The sequence below is a fragment of the Falco biarmicus genome, chromosome 7 (assembly GCF_023638135.1).
Source record: "Falco biarmicus isolate bFalBia1 chromosome 7, bFalBia1.pri, whole genome shotgun sequence".
NCBI classification, from domain to species: Eukaryota; Metazoa; Chordata; class Aves; order Falconiformes; family Falconidae; genus Falco; species Falco biarmicus.
Window position 1 is genome coordinate 70299286 of NC_079294.1, and position 15561 is coordinate 70314846.

Sequence of the window (15561 nt, forward strand, 5' to 3'; positions counted from 1 at the left end):
ACCCAGGGGCACCCCAAGAACGTGCCCAGGAGCCAGGCAGCTGCTGAGCCCAGGAGGTTTGCTGTCCCTCTGCGTGGGCCAAGCCGATGGCTTTTTTTAGCCACAGGGGACGGGCAGATCCCGCTCTGGGAGGAAAAACAGTCCTGCTGGAGCTGCGGGCCCAGGCAGAGGGGCTGGGGGAGGCAGGGCTGGGCAGGCTGACGTCTGCCTGGCTTTAACATTAACCAGAGCAGAAGCCTGCGGGGCTGCCAGCAGTAAGGGGGGGCTGACACCCACTGCTCCCCAGCAGTGCTGGGGTCCTGGGCATCCCCGCTCCTACTGCCCTCCCTGTGGCGCCCAGTCCTGCCAGCAGCCCTGCAGCCGCATGGCCAGCACAGCTGGGGCTGCCCCACAGCCGGGCAGTGGGTGGAGTTGCCCCCTCAGCACAGTGCCCCGGGGGGGGCTGCCCAGCTGTGCTCGGCCCGCAGCGCTGGCCCCCCAGCTGCCCTCAGCCCGGCCCCGCGGTCAGAGCCACCCAGTGACCGCGGCTCTTGCAGGGACGAGGTCACGCCAGCGCGGCGGCTGTCCCCCCACGGAGCACAGGCTCTGCTGGCGCTGATGAGAGCGGCCATGTGGCACTGTCCCAGGGAAGGGCTGCCTTCAAACAAAGAAGTCCATCCCTGGCCGGAGCCCAATCCACACGCCCCAGGCTGCTGCCAAACCAGCTTCCCCCGAGCGCGGCTGGCCCCAGGAGGGTCCCTAGGGGCTGGCTGTGGACAGCTGGGGCCTCTGGGGAGTGACGTGTCCAGCAGGTTGGGAGGGACACCAAGACCCCTGCCCGAGAATGAGCAAGGACCTGGAGGGGGGTGGTGGTGTCTGTCCAAGCGTGCACCGCTGCCTGCAGGCAGCCCCACGTCTGCCCCGGGAGGGGGGCACCAGGGGGGCTGAAGGGAGCTGCGTGCCCAGTGGGGCAGTGCACGGCCCCCAGACGTGGGCCTCCCTCACTGGCACTGCTGGGAGCTGCTGGCCTGCGGGCTGGGGGGCTGTGACGTGGGCCAGGGATGACACAGGCTGTGGAGTCCAACCAGCAACCCCACACCCTGTCCCCACGCCTCCCCCCCCCCCAGGCCCAGGGGTGCACAGAGCAGGCAGCTGCCTGCAGCAGAGCCGCTGTGTGTGTGCCAGTGGCACGGCCAAGTGCTGCCCGTGCCGCACGAGCCAAGGTGGCACAGCTGCTCTGGGGACACGGTGCAACGTCAGGCGGAGCAGCTGGGCTGCCGAGGGGCTTGGTGGTCCAAGCGGGCAGATGGCAGCTCTCAGGAACGGGAGAAGGGATGTAAACTGCACACTGCGTGGCCGCACTGGAAGGACACACGGGCAGGGGGATGCAGGGCCGTGGCTGGCTGACCCTGGGACCCCTGCCTGGGACCCCACCTGGCCCAGTGCCCACTGGCAGGTTGGTGGCCATGACACTGGCTCTGGGGGAGGGCTGTCACTGCTGCTGCAGCTGGGCTGGCAGCTCTGCTCTGGGGCTGGGGGGGGGGGGGCCCTGCCTGCTGGAGCATAGCTATGTCCCCTACCCAGCTCAGATCCATGACACAGCCCCCTGCCCTGCTTACCCCTCTGTACCCAGGGCATGGCTGCCCCCCACTCTGTGACAGAGCACGGGCCAGCCCCTGCCAAGGCCATCGGTTTCTGCTGCCTGGCTCCTCACACCCTGGGACAGCAGAATGCCCACCCAGCAGCAGCATCCAACTCCCAGTGTGTCACCACAGGGACACCTGGAGCCACCGGCTACCCCAAACCATGTAGAACTGAGGATCGCCGTGAGATGCCTGGAGCCAGGAGTTACCCTGAAGCGCCAGCAGCCGGCTGTCACCCCCAGGACCCCCCAGCGATGCCTGCATGCCCAGGCAATGTCACCCCCAGGACCCCCCCAGCAATGCCACACACTGGGCAACCAACCCTGCAGCTGCTGCACAGCACCAACACCTCTGCTCCCAGGGCTGCACCCCCCCCCAGCATCCCTCTCCCTACGGGCTCTCCCCCACACTGCCGCCCCCCAAAGCCACTCTCTGCACCGGCCCCACGGCGCTGCTGGGCCCCTCGCTGCGTTGAGGGTGACGGGGCACCGGGTGGGCCAGCGTCACCCCCGGGGGGGCAGGGGACACCCCAGCCGGCCCCCCTCCGCGGCTCCCCCTGCCCTGCCGCTGAGCCAGAGCCCCCCTCACCTCCCGCACCCCAGAACTGGGACCGCCCACCCCCCCTCCCCGGTCCCGGCCCCCCCGGCGGGCGGGACAGCGGGAGCGGTGCCGGTGCCGGTAGCGGTGGCGGTAGCGGTGCCGGTGGCGGCCGGCGGCGGGAGCGGCGGTGGGGGCGGCCGGGCGGGGCGGCCCTTTGTTGCGAGCGGCGGGCGGAGCCGCCGGAGCCGCCCGGAGCCGCCCCGCGCCCCGCCACGGGCGGGGACCCCGGAGCCGCCCCCGCTGCCGGCGGGTCCCGCCGCACCCGCCGCCGAGCCGGTGAGCAGCGGGCGGGCGGGGGGCACCGGGCACGGGGGCGTGCGGGGCGTATGTGCGAGTATGTGTGTGCGTGCGTGTGCAAGGGGGTGCGCACGGGCGGCTGCGTGCGAGGGGGGCTGTGTGTGCGTGTGCACGGTTCGTGCGAGGGTCTGCGTACACCCGTGCAGCATGCGGGGGCGTGTGTGCGTGCACAGGGGCTGTGCAAGGGCTGTGCGTGTCCGTGCATGGGGCTCCCCGAGGGACGTGTGTGAGGGGGAGGGGGGAAGGCCTGGGGATGCATGTGTGCGAGTGTAAGTGTGCAAGCGTGCATGTGTGTGTGCATATGCATGTGTGCGTGTGTGTGCGCGTGTGTGTGCGCGTGCAGGGGGCAGGCGTGCTCGGGGTGGCTGTGGGGCTGGCAGCCTGCCCTGCAGCGTGGGGCTGTTCCCGCAGGGGTGTTTCCAGGTGTGTGTTTCCCATCTGGGGTGTGTACAGCCTGTAAGCCTCCCTGCGTGTGTTTACATGTGTCAGGTGTGCATTACGCACGGTGCTTGGCTGAGGGTACGGAAGTGCTTGGGAGTGCTCTGGACCTGGGTTATGGGTTGCCGTGTGTGCACGCTCAGTGTCAGGTATGGGGCATGTGTGTGTGGCATGTCCCACATGTGTGTATGTGTGCTGGACACCTGCAGGCTGCACACGTGCTGTGTGTGCCAGGCATGTGGCCACTGCACCTGATGATGCTGTTAGGTACCAAGGTAGCCCTTGGGCTTGGGGCCGCGGGGACAGTTGTGGCCACACAGGCCATACAGTCTCCCCGCTGGTACCCGGTGTCTGCTCCAGCTGCTACTGTGGCTACTTTTGGGGTCCGGCACCCGCTCCCCCCGAGGCAGCACCACAGTGGGGGTGCCACCAGGCTGAGGGTGAGCGGGGCTGAAGAGCCCAACGCTGGTTGGGGCTCTGTGAGGCTGGGGATGGCTGTGAAGGGGTCACACATCCCTGAGCCCGGACCCCCCTGTTCCTGCACCCTCAATTGCAGAAGGGCCTGTGCTCTGAGCCTGCCATGTCCCTGCCCTCCAAGGGGGGCTCGCTGCCTGTTTTGCCCTGTGCCAGGGGTGCCCCACAGGCAGTGGGTGCCCAGGGTAGCACCCCGAGTGTCCTGCAGCCTCCAGGCAGGCAGCGTGCGGGTGCAGGCGGGTGCTGGCACCGAGGGGAGAGCTGCATCATGGGGATACCCCACAGGCCTCAGAGCTGAGCCTGATGCCATACAGGACCGCAGGGCAGGGAAGTGATGGGAGTGACGGTATGGGTGTGTTTTGTGTGGTGCCCAGTGGGCTGGGTCCAGGGACCCCTGCAGTGCACCCTGCACCGCGTAAAGGGGATGCTGTGGGGCAGCGTGGGGCTGGCTGCGTGCTGCCATCGGACAAACCCCAGTGTCCTGGCCGGGAGGTCCTGGCCGGGAGGTCCTGCCAGTGGGGTCAGAGCCAGCTGGGGGCACAAGGGACAGCCAGGCTTTGTGTGGCTGTGAAGGGGCAGAGAGCAGGGCCCTTGGCTTGGGCAGGGTGGCATGGCTGGTGCCCGTGGGACGGGGAGGATGCTCTGTGGATGCTCTGCCTGGCTGGCCATACCCCGTGGGCTCAGCACCAGGTCCAGCACCAGGCTTTGCACTCCTGTGCCACAGGCTGGAGGCTGCAGCGGCTCCTGCCCATTCCCCTCGTCCGAGCGAGGCCTCTCTGCCGGGGCTGCTGGGGTGCAGCGAAGCAGAGGCGGTGTGCCTCCTCCCTGCCGAGGCAGCCCAGCTCCAGCGGGACACGTTCTCGGGGCTGCTGGCACTGCGCAGCTGGGTCTGGGAGCATCTGTGCGTGAATCAGCACTGCCTGGGAGCCTGCGCGGCTGCAGGTGTGCGTGCAAGCGCGCTCACACTCTGCGCGTGTGCACGGCCGAGCAGAGGCCGTGGGTGGGGGAGCACCAGGGGGAGCTGCCTGGTGGTGTCTGGCAGCCTTCTGGAGAGAGCCGAGCCGGGGGCGGGCGTGCGAGCCCCAGATGTGGGTCGGGAGGAAGAACCCGGGTGCGTAGGCTGCGTGTGAGCCGGCTGCGGGGCTCTGAGCAGGGGATGTGCCTGCGCTGCTGCCTGTGCTGGGGCAGGCTGAAGGAAGGCATGAGCAGGCAGCAGCAGCAGCAGCAGCAGCAGGGCGCATGCAGCCCCAGCTCTGCTCCTGGCAGGCAGCAGCACCCAGCTCTGCAGCCGCCTTCCCAGGCACCCGCCGCCTGCGGGAACCGGGTGGAGGGCGCTGGCGTGGGAATTTGATGCTGAAACCACCACCCCACCGGCCTGGTGACCCCAGGCCATAGGTTTTGGTGGTGCCCGGGCCTGGCACCCCAAGCAGCTTCCCCACCGCCAGCCACTGTTGTGGGCGGGAGGGTGGGCTGGGGTGGTGGCGCGGATGCTGCGTGCAGGTACCTGCCCGACGGCGCAGGGCACGCACACGCCGGCCCGGCCGGGCGCTGCGCCTGCGCAGGTGGGCAGGCAGGGCAGGGTGCTGCAGGGTGCCCCTGGCGCTGCCCCACGCTGGCAGGCTGCGTGGGCAGGCGGAGGAGATAAATGGGAGTTTGTCGTAAACAGGCCTGGCTGCCAGCAGTGGTGGGGAGTGCCTCGCGGCCCGCGCTTAAAGGCACAGGCTCTGGCCTCGCTCTGCTGCCTGCTCGCTGCCCAGCCTGCCCTCCCTGCCTGCTCTCCCTGCCTGCCCGACAGCAGCTGGCCTCCCCGCGGGGGGGGGTCCCGTCACCGCATGCCATCACACCATGGTGTTGGCACTGTGCTCCCACAGCCACGCACAGGCAGTGGTCAGGTCCCTAGAGCCCCCCAGGGACCTTCGGGGTGCTGTGGGGTGCGGGGGGGCTGTGGCTGCAGGGGTGAGCGTCTGCTTCTGCTCCACTCAAGGTGACGTTCCCGGCTCAGTGACGCAGAGCCCTGTCCCGTCTGTGGCACTTGTCGGGCAAAGGGTGCTGATAAGGCAGGTGTGGTGGAGGCAGTGGGGCTGTCCCCAGCCCGGGAAGGGCTGTTGGGCTTTGGCGAGTGCAGTGGGAGCAGGAAGGGAGCCAAGCGGAGGAGGGAGGCAGGGACACTGCCGGCAGCCCCAGCCCTGGGGAGCCAGGTATGGCCTGGGGAGCGGGTGCCATCCGGCAGTGCTGAGTGGGGAGAGCATGGAGCAGTGTGGGGAGCACTTCTCCTAAGCGGGGGCTTGCAGGGACCCCACCAGTGGGGTGTCGATAGCCCAGGGCTGTGGGGCCAGGGCTGTCTAAGCAGGGTGGTGTGGAGCTCTGCCCTGTGTGGGGAGGGCAGTGGTGGGGTGGCCCCAGCCCCAGGAGAGCTGCCTGCTGTGAGCAGAGACCCTTTCCCCCCGTTGCCATGGCAAAATAAGCAGCTGTCATTAATAGCACATTGCCATGGCAACCACTGGACGAGCGGGCAGTTCCCTGGGGTCTGCATGTTCTTCTGCCGGGGGCTGCAAGCTCTCCCCGCACCCTGGCTGGGGTGCAGAGCCCACTGTGCGCCCAGCTGGAGGGTGCTGCCCAGCGCTGCCCACCCCACAGCATGCCCACGCCAGCCGGCCCATGCTGCGGCCCTGCCAGGACCCTGCTCACCCCGGAGCCTCCAGGGACAGGGCGCTGGGGCTGGCAGGGATGCATCCTGTCTGCCTGGGTGCTGCCCTGTGCGGGCAGCGGTGCTGGCCAGCTTTGCCCCATGGGGGGCGGGGCTGGCACAGGCATCCCACTGCCCAGCCGTGCTGTGCCCCGTGGCAGCCCATAGTTTCTGGAGGGAGGGCAGGGAGTGCTGGGCTGTGCTGGGGCAGAGGCCACAGCCCCCAGCAGGGACCGCAGCCCCCCAGCAGGGACCGCAGCATGCCAGCCAGCTGGGAAGAGCCTTTGCAAGGAGCGGAGATGGTGGGAAGCATGAGCTGGGGGGCTGTGGGAGCCACAGCACTCCCCGCACGGGCTCTGGCAGCAGCCTTGAGGCTGAGCTGTCCCCAGGCCAGGCATCCCAGGGACAGACACCCCCAGGCCAGGCATCCCAGGGACAGACACCCCCAGGCCAGGCATCCCAGGGACAGACACCCCCAGGCCAGCCTTTCCCGGGCCAGGCATCCCTGGACTCCCTGCCCAGCCGGTTCTCCCTGCTGCCGGGATGCGGGTGCGGGGCAGCCCCGCGGCTGCCCTTAGTGCGTGGGACAAAGCACCGGCCCCTGTGGACCGTGACCAAGCTGCTGCCCGCCGGGGCTGCCCGGGAAGGACCGGTGGGCAGCGGCAGTGCCCCGCGGGGAAGCTCGCAGCACCGGGTGCACACGGGGGCCGCGGTGTCCCGGGAGCGGGTCCCGACGGGGCGGGGCGGGGGCGGTCCCGACGGGAAACCGGCCGCCTCCTCTTCCGAGCTGCCCGCCCCGCCCGGGGCACCGGCACGGCTCGGTGCAGCCCGGCTTGGCTCGGTACGGCTGGGCCGGGCTCTGCGCGGTCCCGCCCCGGTGCCCGAGCGGGCGGGCGGGCAGCCCCGGGGCCGGGGCGGACGGGGGCGGCGCCGGGCGGGCGGCGGGGCCGAGCCGAGCCGTGCCGTGCCGTGCCGTGCCGAGCCGCTGAGCCCCTCTCTCCCCGCAGGTCTGCAGCGCCCGGGCGGCTTCGCGGGAGGCGGCGGAGGCCCGGCCGGCTCGGCCCGGCCCGGGATGGCGGCGCGGCCGGCGCTGCCCGTCGTGGCGCACTCGGTGCTGGCGGCCCTGCTGCTCTCTGCGGCGCAGGAGCGCGTCCCGCGGGTCAGCCTGCCCTACGGTGAGTGTCCGCTGCCCACGGTGAGTGTCCACCCACGGGGCTCCGGCGGGTCCCCCCCGTGCCCCCCTCTCCCTGGACGGCTGAGCATCCCGGCCACCCCCCACCCCCCGCGGGGTTCCCCACGCCCGGCGTGGAAACGCCTTGTGACAGCCGTCGGTGCTGAGGCTGCACAACATGCTGCCAGCCTGCCTGGCAAGCCGGGGCTCGTGTCCTGCCGTGGGGCTGGGGCTCAGGGCAGCGGGGCTCCCCCGGGCAGTGGGTTGCTGGGGCTGGGCTGCTCGAACAGGGCAGAGCCCCGCGGCTGTGGTGGGGCTGCGTGCATGGCGGGCAGGGGCAAAGAGGCATGCTTCCCTGGATCGGGACGCGCACTGAGGGGGGGAGTGCGTCTGGGACACCCGGGGGTGCTCGTGTCCCTGCACGCAGGGCAGTGGTGGCAGCCGCCTTCAGTGTGAGTGTGGGATGGGGTGAACCAGCCCGGGGGGGCTCTGCCTGCCCGCTCTGCTGTGCTGTTTCATCCTCGTTTGGGCAGCTGGGTGCCTGTGGGCCCCCTCTTCTCTCGGCTGTTTCCCCAGGGCTCTGCACAGCCCCTTGCTATACTGTGCCTGGCCCCGGGCTGCTCCAGGACCCACCGCAGCCCCCGTCAGCATCATGGTCCTATCAGGGCTCAGGGCTGCACTGGGGCAAGGGCCAGAAGGAACATAGCCGGGAGGCTACTGGGCCAGGCAGAGCCCCTGGCAAGTGGGGGGCCTGATCTGCAGACCTCTCTCGCTATGCAGAGAGCCCCCCAGCAGCTGGCGTGTGGTGGGTGAGCAGCAGGGCACGCTCCACAGGCAGCTGCTGGGCCCAGCTCCATCGTCCGGCGCTGGGGCTGTGGTGTGGTAGGGGCCGCCCACGTGTGTCCGGGCTGGCTGTGCTGCCAGCAGAAGGTGGCCAAATCCAGCTGCTGCCGGCCAGCGGAGCCTGTCCCGTGCTGGCTGCTGGCGGGGCAGCCTGGGAGGGTGCAGTGGTTTGGGCCGGGCCGGCGCGGGCAGCTGGGAGTGCTCCCTGGCTCAGCACACTGCGGTTCGTCGGCGTGGACATGGCCCCACCACGTGCTCCCATGACCGCTGGCCATGGTTGTGGTGGCACCAGCAGATCTGGGACCCGCTGAGCTGGACAGGAGGCCCAGCAGCCAGCAGGACGGCTCAGCTCGGCGTCGTGCCATGCGGTACCACACCATGTCGAGCCGCACTGCCCGGCCCTGCCTGCACCAACCGGTTCTGGCCCAGCTCTGCCCAGCTGCAGAGGCTGCTTTGGTTGCAGGGGCTGCAGCTCATGTGCAGTACACAGGGGTCCCGACCTGGACCCCCAGGGCTGTCGGTGGGAGCTGGGTGGGGGGCACGGGCCAGCCGGCAGGGTACACCCGGTGGTGGCTCCTGGGGAGCACGGCTGGTGGGGCTTGTGGTTGGTGGGAGGGAGGAGCTGGCGAGCTGCTCCCCTGGAAGCGCTGGATGTGCCTCCAGCAGGTTTGTCTGGAAGAAGCAGGTCTTGTCCTAACAGGTCCCCTGGCAGCCAGCACAGGCTCCCACAGCTCCCCAGGCCAGCACAGCTTTGCGGGGTACAGGGGCCCCCGCTGCCCCTCCGCTGCCTGCAGTGGGCCATGCCTGCTGTGGCATTGCCCCAGCACTGGGGTGCAGGACTCCTGGGGGAGGATGCCCTGGGTGGGTCAGCATCCCTCCCTCTGTGCTGCTGCAGAGCTGGAGCTGGTGCTGAGCCCCTGGGGACGGGGGAGATGCCGGCCTGTCCAGCGGTAGCCAGGGCTCGTGGAGTGACCGGGGACGGGGAGAGGAGCAGGGTCCTACCCCGCAGCACTGCTGATACCGCAGCACCTTGAGCCTCCTACTGGCTTGCACCAAGCAGGGGCTTGCGGGAGCCCCGGGGCTGCCCCAGCAGGGATCTGGGAGCGGGCAGGGGGTCGGGGAAGGTCAGGGTGTCCCTGGGCTGTCAGGGGTGAGGGAGTTGGTAGCGTGAGTCAGCCCGACGTGTCCCGCTGACACAGCCGGGCCCATCTGATTCAGAGTGGCTGCGGGAGAGGAAAGGCTTCCGGGGCCAGGCCACCCACGCGGGAAGGGCGCACGGGTGCTCCGTGACTCAGCCAGCAGCCTCTGCCCCAGTGTCCAGCACGGGGTGGGCAGCTGGTCCCGGCACCCACCTCTCCCCACTGCAAGCTTGGGGTCCCTGTGGGGCCAGGCTGGGATGCCGAAGCCCCGGGGTTGTGCGTGGCCAGCGAGTGCAGACCTGGCTGTGGTGCCCAGTGCCGGCAGGGCTGCTGCAGCGTGCCCCGGTGCTTGTCGCGGCCGCAGGGACGGCAGTGGCTCATGCTGGCGGCAGCGAGGAGGCTGCCCTTGAGCACCATCGTGGCCACGCACGGCTCACTGTGGTGCAGTGCTGCGTGTATCTGACCACGTGGAGAGAGCCGGATCCGGCCCTGGCAGCTCCGTGCAGAGGGGCCAGGAGTGAGCCATGGTGCAGGGGTCCTGAGGGGTCGGGTGCTGGCCCACATGGGCTGTGCAAGGCTGATGCCCATTGCTTTTGGTCCCCAGACTCGGCCGAGCGGGTTGTGCAGCGGTTCGAGGTGCCTGGCGTGTCCAACTACACGGCCCTGCTGCTGAGCCCGGACGGCGGCACCCTGTACCTGGGAGCGCGCGAGCTGCTTGTCGCCATCAACACCAGCCACTTCCAGCCCGGAGCACCGGCTCGCAGGGTGAGCCCACGGATTGGGGGCCAAACCCAGCACGGGACTGTGGACCCCCTGGGGCTGGGCTGCCGTCAGGGATGGAAGGGGGCACCAAACCAGCACCAAGCCACCAAGTCCCCTGCCCCACGCTCCCTGGCAGAATTTGGGGTCTGTGCAAGCCACCACGCGTTCAGGAGCTGCTCAGGACAGATAGGAGGCAGATGCCCCAGGGGGTGGGGTGCTTGGCCCCAGCCAGCAGCTGCCTTGCCAGCATGATGGAGGTGGGGAGGACACTGACGCTGGGGTGAGCTCTGCCAGCCTGAGGAGAGGTTGTGTGGGGACCAGCTCATGACAGAGGGCTCTCAGTGACTGTCCCCTCTCCACAGCTGCTGTGGAGTGCAGATGAGGAGAAGAAGAAGCAGTGCGTGTTCAAGGGCAAGGACCCCCAGGTGAGCCCCACTGTTGGTGGGTGTTTGGGGGCTGTGACAGGAGTGCTGTGCCCTGTGCCGGGGTGCGTGTGGGCAGGAGGGCTGAGCTGGGGTCCTCTCACTCCTGCAGAGAGATTGCCACAACTACATCAAGATGCTGCTGCAGCTGAACAGCACCCACCTCTACACCTGTGGGACCTGCGCCTTCAGTCCTGCCTGCGCCTACATCGTGAGCACAGGGAGCGGGGCCAGGGGGTCCCACTGGGGATGCAGATTCCTCTCTGCTATCAGGGCCCTGCAGCGGGGGTCCCAGGTGCTAGGGGTGACAGCCTGGTTCTGTTGCAGAATGTCCAGCACTTCAGCCTGGAGCGGGACGCATCAGGGAAGGTGCTGCTGGAGGATGGGAAGGGACGCTGCCCCTTTGACCCTGAGTACCGGTCCACAGCCGTCATGGTCGGTAAGGCACGCTGCCGTGGCACCCTCGCCCTCTCTGCAGCGCCCCAGCTGCTCAGCTGGGCTGAACTGGGGCCAGGCCAGCTGGGACCCCAGCAGGGGAGCGGGGCTGTGCCGGGTGGTGTGTGCTGGGTCCCAGCGGGACTGTCTCTCTGGCAGACGGCGAGCTCTACGCCGGGACTGTCAGCAACTTCCAGGGCAACGAGCCGACCATCTACCGCAGCCAGGAGAGCCGCATTGCCCTCAAGACAGAGAACTCCCTCAACTGGCTGCAGGGTGAGAGCCGGGGCTGGCACGGTGGGTCGGGGTCTCCAACCCCCGGGATGGGGGAGGCGTGGGGACAAGGGCCAGCCCCAGCGGTGGGGCAATGCTGAGGGTGCCTGTGTCCCCAGACCCGGTCTTCGTGGGCTCAGCCTACCTGCGGGAGAGCCTCCCTGCCGGCAACCCTGAGGGCGATGACGACAAGGTCTACTTCTTCTTCAGTGAGACCGGCAAGGAGTTTGACTACTTCGAGAACACCATCGTCTCACGCATTGCACGTGTGTGCAAGGTGGGCACAGGGAAGCGGGATGTGCACAGAGGGCCGTGCCCAGGATGCCACTCACTGCTGGGGTTGGGGGGATGTGGGACCACCCTGCCCATCTGTCCCCCAGTTCCTGGGCACCCCAGGAGGGGACCAACATCTGTGGGAGACCTCTTTGGGGCAGTTACAGCTCCAAAGTGCTCAGCCCAGGGCTGCAGCTTGGGCTCACTGCTCCAGCCAGCCCCGCTGGTGGCAGCGACCCTTCCCCATCTCCTCCGCCCCCTTGCCAGAGTCCTCTTGGGTCACTCTTCCCTTCCCCTGAGTGCCTTGGATGCTGCTTCACTTGTGCCTCCCCAACACCGGGGCTGCTCTGCTGGGGCCTTGGCACTGCTGCACGGACAGACGGACTCCTGCTCCGTTCCCCGCTGCCAGGCGGCCGTGACTTTGCGCCCTGACCCACTGTGCCATGCAGGGGGACCAGGGTGGGGAGCGCGTGCTGCAGCGGCGGTGGACGACCTTCCTGAAGGCACAGCTGCTTTGCTCACACCCCGAGGACGGCTTTCCCTTCAACGTGGTGCAAGATATCTTTGTGCTCACCCCGGGGGAGCTGCACTGGAGGGAGACGCTCTTCTACGGAGTCTTCACCTCGCAGTGGTGAGCAGTGGGCAGGGGATCTGGGGCCACTGCCTGCAGCACCGCGAGGCACTCGGAGATGTGGGATGGCTCCAGCCGTGCTCAGGTTCCCGGGGTGGTGCAGGGGGCTCAGTGGAGCTGCCATGCCTGATCTCGTGTGGGCTTTGCCTCTCCCCTGCCAGGAACAAGGGTGGCCTGGGCAGCTCAGCCGTGTGCGCCTTCCCCATGCGCAGTGTGCAGCGAGCCTTCAGCGGGCTCTACAAGGAGGTGAACCGTGAGACGCAGCAGTGGTACACGGACACCGGCCCTGTGCCAGAGCCCCGGCCGGGCACGGTAGGTGCCTCCTCAGACCCTGCACGAGTGCAGGATGTAGAGCAGTCCTCTGCACTCCCTTTGTCCTGGCAGCTTCCATGGCACAGCTGCCCACCTACCCCAGCCAAGCCCCTTCCTCTCTCCCCAGTGCATCACCAGCCACACGCGGCACCTGAAGATCAACTCGTCCCTCCAGATGCCGGACCGGGTGCTGAACTTCATCAAGGACCACTTCCTGATGGACAGCCCCGTGCGCAGCCAGCCGCTGCTGCTGCAGAGCCGCCTGCGCTACCAGCAGATCGGCGTCCACCGCGCACAGGGCCTCCACAGCACCTACGATGTCCTTTTCCTGGGCACAGGTGGGTGCAGCTGCGGGCTGCCGATGGGGTGGGTGCCGGCGCGCTGTGTGCCCCTGGCCCTGCTCAGCACGGTGCGTGTGTTTGCAGATGATGGCCGGTTGCACAAGGCTGTGCGTGTGAACCACGGGGTGCACATCATCGAGGAGATCCGCCTCTTCCCCGCTGGCCAGCCCGTTCTCCAGCTGCTGCTGGACCAGGACCAGGCAGGAGCCGGGCTGGGGGGGCTGGGGCAGGGGGGGGATGCTGTGGGTTTGCACTGCGTGGACCAGGTCCTGTTTGTGGACTGGGGGGCCAGGGAGCCTGGGAGGGTAGGGGTGTGCAGGAGCCAACCCGGCTGCCTGGCTCCAGGGCCAGGGCTACCTGCTGACCCCCCTGTTCCCCCCTCCTACAGGGCCTGGTCTATGCAGCCACCTACACGGCAGTGGCTCAGGTGCCCTTCGCCAACTGCAGCCTGTACCGCAGCTGTGGGGAGTGTGTGCTGGCGCGGGATCCCTTCTGCGCCTGGAGCCGGGGTGCCTGCCGCAGGGCCACCCTGCACCCCCCAGCGCACCCCCAGTAAGTGCTGTACCCCCTCTCCATCCCCCTGCGCCCTGAGGCACCCACTCCCTGCCCTGACCCCTCTCTGTCCCTAGGCTCTGGGCGCAGGACATCGAGGACGCTGACACGGAGCGGCTCTGCCAGCTGGCCAATGCGTCCCAGCCCCGTCCCCGCATTCTCCTGCCCCCAGGTGAGCTCTTGTGGGTGCTGCTGTGGGGCTGGGACCGCTGTCCCAGGGCCTCCCATGTGTCCCAGGCTCCCTCTCAGCACCCCTCATCACCCCCCCTGCCCATAGCTGGGTCCTCATGGCCTCACTGACATCCCCATGCCTTGTCTTTCCGCAGCCTCAGGCACCCCGTGCCAGCGGATCCAGCTGCTGCCCAATGCGGTGCGGCCGCTGCCGTGCCAGCTGCTCTCCAACCTGGCCTCGCGGCGCTGGCTGCACGACGGGGTGCCCATCAACGCCTCCTACCTGGTGCTGCCCGACGGGGCCCTCATCCTGGTGGGCAGCCCCGAGCGGGCGGGCACCTACGAGTGCTGGTCGCTGGAAGAGGGCTTCCGCAAGCTGATGGCCAGCTACTGTGTGAGTGTGCAGGAGCTGGCCCACGGGCCACTGAACCCTGGCAGGAAGGTGGCCACCGGCCGGGATGCCCTGGAGACAGTCAGCACATCCCGGAGCACCTCAGCGGTGGGCAGCACCGCAGCCCGGCTGGATGGCAAGACCTACTGGACCGAGTTCTTGGTGATGTGTGTGCTCTTCGCGGCAGCCGTCCTTGTGCTGGCCCTTTTCCTTCTGCATCGGCACCGTGATGGCATGAAAGCCTTGCTGGAGCCTGGTGACCCCAGCCGGCACCAGAAGCCGCCCCGCAAGCCGGTGGAGAGCCTGCCCCTGAACGGCAGCAGCCTGCCCAGCACGGCACCCGAACACAAGGGCTACCAGGCCTTGCAGGACAACTACATCGTCAGCACCCCCGTGCATGAGCCCCCGGGCCCCCCACGCGCCTTCTCCGAGTCGGAGAAGAGGCCCCTCCATGTCCGGGACAGCTTCGTGGAGGTGTCTCCCGCCTGCCAAAGACCCCGGGTGCGCCTGGGCTCCGAGATCCAGGACTCGGTGGTGTGACGGGGATGAGAGCCGAGCCCTCGCCCACGACCACTTCTGCTCTGCTGAGCCTCGCCGGCCCGCGGCACCACAGCTGGGCTCCGTGTTGTCTGTGTGTGCATGCCCAGAGCCCGCGCGCTGCTGTGGCACCCACCCAGCCAGCGGGGCTCGGCTTCCCCGGGAGCTCCCTGGGCATCACCTCGGCCACTCTGGCCCCGCTCCTCAGGACGGTACTGGAGGCTCTAGGGGTGCTGCGTGCCTTCCAGGGACGCGTGGGACTTGTCCCCCAGCCCAGCGTCCCTGCTGCAGAGATGGACACAGTGCCTGGCTCTGGCTGCTGGTGTGGCCCTGGCTCTGCTGGCTCCGCGGGGCCCCGGCCCCCCTCTATGCAGAGGGTAGAAGGGGGCAGCCACAGCCCCCCTGCGCCCCGATTCACTGTGATGTCCCGCTGCAGGACCCGGAGCCCCGTGTGCAGCCAGGCGGTGCCGGCGCAGCGACCCCGCAGCATGTGCTGTGTGTCTGTGCTTGGTTCGTTTTTGGTATGTTGAAAATGTGAATTGTGTCCCCGGGGAGGGAGCGGGATGGGACGCTCGGCCCGCATTGGGCTGGGCAGCGACTCGCCCCCGCGTCCCCGTGTGCGTGTGCAGAAATGTTTGTGGTTTTTATATAAAGTCCAGGTGTCTCCTTTGGACACATGTGCAGCTGTGGCAGGGCTGGGCATCTTCCCGTGGCCGACAGTGGCCAGAACCATTGTGGTGGCCCTGTGGAGAGGAACTATGTCTGGCTCTCGCTGCCGTCAGTGGGAAAACCTGCCCATGGCTGGCTGCTCCTCGCCTGGGCAGGGATGGACGGATGGGGCTGGAGGGTTGTGCTGGCAGTTGGATTGCCCGCAGTCCTGGTGTGCTTGGCCAAGCAGTGCACTTGGGCTGGAGTGCACGGGGCCCGCAGGAAGGTGGCCATGCACCCTCACAGCGCTGCCAGGGGGTCCCTGTGACCCTGCTGTCAGGGTGTTTGTTGTGCACCCATGTCAATGAGCTCGGGCAGCACTCTGCTGTTTCAGAGCTGCATGCTGCAACAGGCATTCTGGTGGGGGCAGAGCCATGGGGGGAACTCCAGAGTGATGGGGTGATGCTGTCCCAGCACCACGAGAAGCAGAGGAAGGCAGAGGTGACCAGGTGGCAGAAAAATGGGTGCCTGGGGCTGGGAGAG

General features: G+C 68.7%; 1 protein-coding gene across 2 annotated transcripts; it reads left to right on the top strand.

The window, feature by feature from the left end:
• The first annotated feature begins 2383 nt into the window (after positions 1–2383).
• On the top strand, positions 2384–15043 carry SEMA4B (semaphorin 4B). 2 transcript variants are annotated; one of them, XM_056347495.1, is made up of 15 exons: positions 2384–2498; positions 7125–7292; positions 9875–10035; positions 10395–10457; positions 10567–10665; positions 10782–10893; positions 11049–11165; positions 11282–11439; positions 11885–12066; positions 12228–12378; positions 12506–12716; positions 12804–12919; positions 13108–13271; positions 13349–13443; positions 13598–15043. In XM_056347495.1, the coding sequence occupies exons 2-15, from the start codon at positions 7190–7192 to the stop codon at positions 14371–14373; spliced, it is 2508 nt and encodes an 835-aa protein (XP_056203470.1). In that variant the 5' UTR covers positions 2384–2498; positions 7125–7189; the 3' UTR covers positions 14374–15043. The 2 variants fall into 2 exon arrangements, with proteins under 2 accessions (XP_056203470.1, XP_056203469.1); XM_056347494.1 differs by lacking the exon at positions 2384–2498 and adding an exon at positions 4435–4542.
• Positions 15044–15561: the final 518 nt, after the last annotated feature.